At 52.1% G+C, this 3,698-nt stretch overlaps 1 protein-coding gene across 1 annotated transcript in view; it reads left to right on the top strand.

The window, feature by feature from the left end:
• Positions 1-3,027, top strand: part of LOC104995756 (kallikrein-6-like) — a 6,806-nt gene extending 3,779 nt beyond the window's left edge. The window contains exons 3-5 of the mRNA XM_010849738.1: positions 2-180; positions 1,620-1,756; positions 2,875-3,027. Coding sequence (XP_010848040.1) covers positions 2-180; positions 1,620-1,756; positions 2,875-3,027 — 469 coding nt within the window. The remainder of the gene's footprint in view (position 1; positions 181-1,619; positions 1,757-2,874) is intronic.
• Positions 3,028-3,698: the final 671 nt, after the last annotated feature.

Below are 3,698 nucleotides of genomic sequence, written 5' to 3'. Positions count from 1 at the left end.
CCCTCCGGACCGTGCCCCCCCCGGGCTACAATGCCGCCACCCACGACCAGGACATCATGCTGCTGCGTCTGTCACGGCCGGCCAGGCTCTCCGACCACATCCAGCCTCTGGCCCTGGAAAGAGACTGCTCAGCCAACCACACCAGCTGCCACATCCTAGGCTGGGGCAAGATGGCAGATGGTCAGTAAGGGGAGAATGATGCTGTGACCCGTCATCACTGGGTGATGGGTCATGGTGGGGGGAGGTGGTTCACGGTGAGAGTCAGTGGGAGAGTGAATTAGTGGGTGAAAGTTCAATGGGGAGGGAGGGCAAATACGAGAGCTGGGCTAAAAGTGAACAGCCAGAGAAGAGCGCAGACCAACAGCTGGTTGAAACGGAGTTGTGGGACATGACATGAAGGGTCAATGAACAGGGAAGGTCACTGCGGAGATATCAATCAGGAAGGGGGCCAATTGTCAAAAAGGACTGATCAGGATGATCAAGAAAGGATAAACGGAGGAGGGACTAATGGAAGAAGAGAGATCAATAAAGCAGGGAAGCCAGCTGAAGGATGTGGATCAAGAAAGCGAACAGTGTAGAGAAAGCTGATGGTGGAGGAACCAATTGAGAAGAGTCAAAGGTCAAGAGGGGTCAGTAGATAAAGGACTAGAGGCAAAAAGAAACCCAATAGATCAGCAGGAACCATGGAGGGTGGGCCTGTGAGTGAAGAGCCAAAAAAGAAGGGGGAATCAATAGGGGAACACGAGGCCATTTAGGAAACAACCAATGAGGGAGCACAGCTTTGGATGAAGGGCCAATAGGGAGGGAGAACCAATGAGGAAAGAAGGGACCAGTTAGGAAAGGCACACAGTCAAGTGGTGACCAATCAGGATGGGCCAATGGGAAAACAGGTCCAGTGAAGGAGGACGGGATATAACAGAGGAGCGACTAATAGAGGAAGAGAATACTGAAGAAGGTGGGACCAGTGGAAAAGTGACAAGTGGAGGCGGGACCTAAGAGAAAGGAAAAAACAATAGGAAATGAAGACTGAACTGTAGAGCTGGAGAAGACTCTTAAGAATACCTTGGGCTGCAAGGAGATCAAACCAGTCAATTCTAAAGGCAATCAATCCTGAACATTCATTGGAAGGACTGATGCTGAAGCTGAAGCTCCCATACTTTCGCCACCTGATGCGAAGAACTGACTCACTGAAAAAGACCCTGATGCTGGGAAAGACTGAAGGCAGGAGAAGAAGGGGACGACAGAGGATGAGATGGTTGGATGGCATCACTAGCTCAATGCACATGAGTTTGAGCATGCTCCGGGAGTTGGTGATGGACAGGGAAGCCTGGCGTGCTGCAGTCTATGGGGTTGCAAATAGTCAGACATGACTGAGCGACTAACCTGACTAAGAGAAGGGGTAATTAATGAGGAAGACAGGCCAATGGGAGGGAAGAGTGATGGGAAGAAGGACCAATCAGGAGTCAGTTAGTGGAAGTGGGTGTTGAGAATGAGTGACAAACAGGAATAATGGAACCAGTGGGAAATAGGAATCATTAGGGGAGGGAGGATTTATAGATGTTGGAGGATCAGTGAGAAGGGTGGACTGTGAAGTGATCATGGCCCATCTCTCTTTGCAGGTGAATACCCCGACACCATCCAGTGTGCATACGTCCACCTGGTGTCCCGTGAGAAGTGTGATCATGCCTACCCTGGCCAGATCACCCAAAATATGGTGTGTGCCGGGGATGAGAAGCATGGGAAGGACTCCTGCCAGGTGAGGACGCCGGGACCCATCGGCTACACGGCCAAGGAGGTAGACAGGCAGGAAGAGACAGACACATAGCCCAAATGGAAGGGACAGACACACATAGAGTCAGGTTGGGTGAGAATCAGAGGCATGAAAAGAGAGAGAGATTCAATTCCATACACAGAAACACAGACAGGGACAGGCAGAGACAAAGAGCCAATTAGCAGAGACAGGAAGTGCAGAGACAAGGATGGAGATGAAGAGATCAAGAACCAGAGAGATACAGTCAGGAGGCAGATGGTGCCAGGAGACTGTCCCTCCTCTAACAGAGCCCCCACCGTCCTGCTTGGAAATAGCCAAGCTGTGCAGAAGGGAGACCCTAGCCAGGGAGCAAAGGGGCCCCGTCCTGTCTCCCAAATACCTTTAACTTGGGTTCCTGCCACGTCGTCCATTGGATCTCTCCTTCCGGTGCCCAAACTGACCCCTCTGCATTGGAGGATCTGCAGAGACCAGCCAAGAGGGAGAAGGAGACAAAGCTAGAGAAAGGTGATGCCCAGTGAGTTGGATGCAAGGAAAGGGCAGGAAGAGAAGCCGCATTTCTGAGACTGTCCGTCCTCCCTTTAGAGATGTCTGTGTTTCTGAGTCTCCCTCAGTCTCTATTCCCCTGACTGTGACTTTGTGTCTGTCTCTCTTTCTTTGTATATGAGTCATTCTCTCCATCTGAGTATCTTCACCCCCTCTCTACATGTCTCTCTGTGTCTCCTTCTTTCTTTTTTTTTTTTTTAGAGTGGGTTTTTAAAGTTATTTATTTGTTTATGGTTGCCCTGGGTCTTCGTTGGGGCTTTCTCTAGTTGCAGTGAGCGGGGGCTGCTCTCTCGTTGTGGATGGGCTTTTTATTGCGGTGGCTTCTCTCATGGTGGAGCACGGACTCTGGGCACGCGGGCTTCAGGAGTGGCGGCACGCAGGCTCACTAGTGGCAGCAGAGCCTTAGCGGCTCCGTGGCACATGGACTCCTGCAGAACAGGGATCGCACCCACCTCCCCTGCACAGGCAGATTCCCGGTCCACTGCACCCCAGGAAGTCGCCGTCTCTTTTTCTTTGTCCTGTGGGTCTGTGTCTGACTCTCTCCCCCTCTTCACCCACAGGGCGACTCCGGGGGTCCACTGGTATGTGGCGACCGCCTCCGAGGCCTCGTGTCCTGGGGTAACGTCCCCTGCGGCTCCAAGGAGAAGCCGGGCGTCTACACTGACGTCTGCAGATACGGTCACTGGATCCAAAGAGTCATTCAGGCCAACTGATCCTGATCTGTGACCTCCACCTCTTGACCTCTTCCCCTCCTCCGGCCCACACCCGACCCTAATGCTTAATAAAAAGCCGTGACACCACAGTGCAGACCCTTCCTGATTCTACCCCAGCCCCACCCTCTCATCGCTAGGTGTGATGGTGGACACGGGCTAAGGTCTTACCCCTGCCGCTAACAGAATACACACAATGCCCTTCCAGTGATCTCTTCCTCCCTTGATGACCCCATGGGCTCAATTTCTTCCTACAGAGAAGTGGTCTCTTGTCTGGCCAGAGTCGAGTTGGGGGGTCCCAGCTCCCCTACTTGCTAGCCATGTACCCACAGGAACTGCCCTCCTTCACTGTGTAGGTTTTCTCCTCTGTAAAAATGAAGATAAGAATCATACATGCCTCATAAGGCAGTGGCTGTGGTGGGGGAGATTGAAGGTTGTAAAAGTGTGAAACAAGCAACAGTGCCTGGCACACCCACGTGAACAATAAAAGAGTGAATTTTATTATTTGTGGTGCTTTTTGCTTTTATCCCTCATCTGCCTCTCTGAGGCTCGGATATCCTTAGTCCTCTTTCACAACCCAACTTGATCTTCCTCCCCCTCAGGGAAGATGCCCTTGATTCCTCCACCTTGTACCAGCCCTGCCCGAAGGTGGATTTCTCCACTAAACTCCCCTT

The sequence above is a fragment of the Bison bison genome, unplaced genomic scaffold, assembly GCF_000754665.1.
Source record: "Bison bison bison isolate TAMUID 2011002044 unplaced genomic scaffold, Bison_UMD1.0 scf7180017864285, whole genome shotgun sequence".
NCBI classification, from domain to species: domain Eukaryota; kingdom Metazoa; phylum Chordata; class Mammalia; order Artiodactyla; family Bovidae; genus Bison; species Bison bison.
The sequence above is the reverse complement of the archived record's forward strand: the minus strand, read 5'-3'. Positions and strand labels throughout refer to the sequence as shown.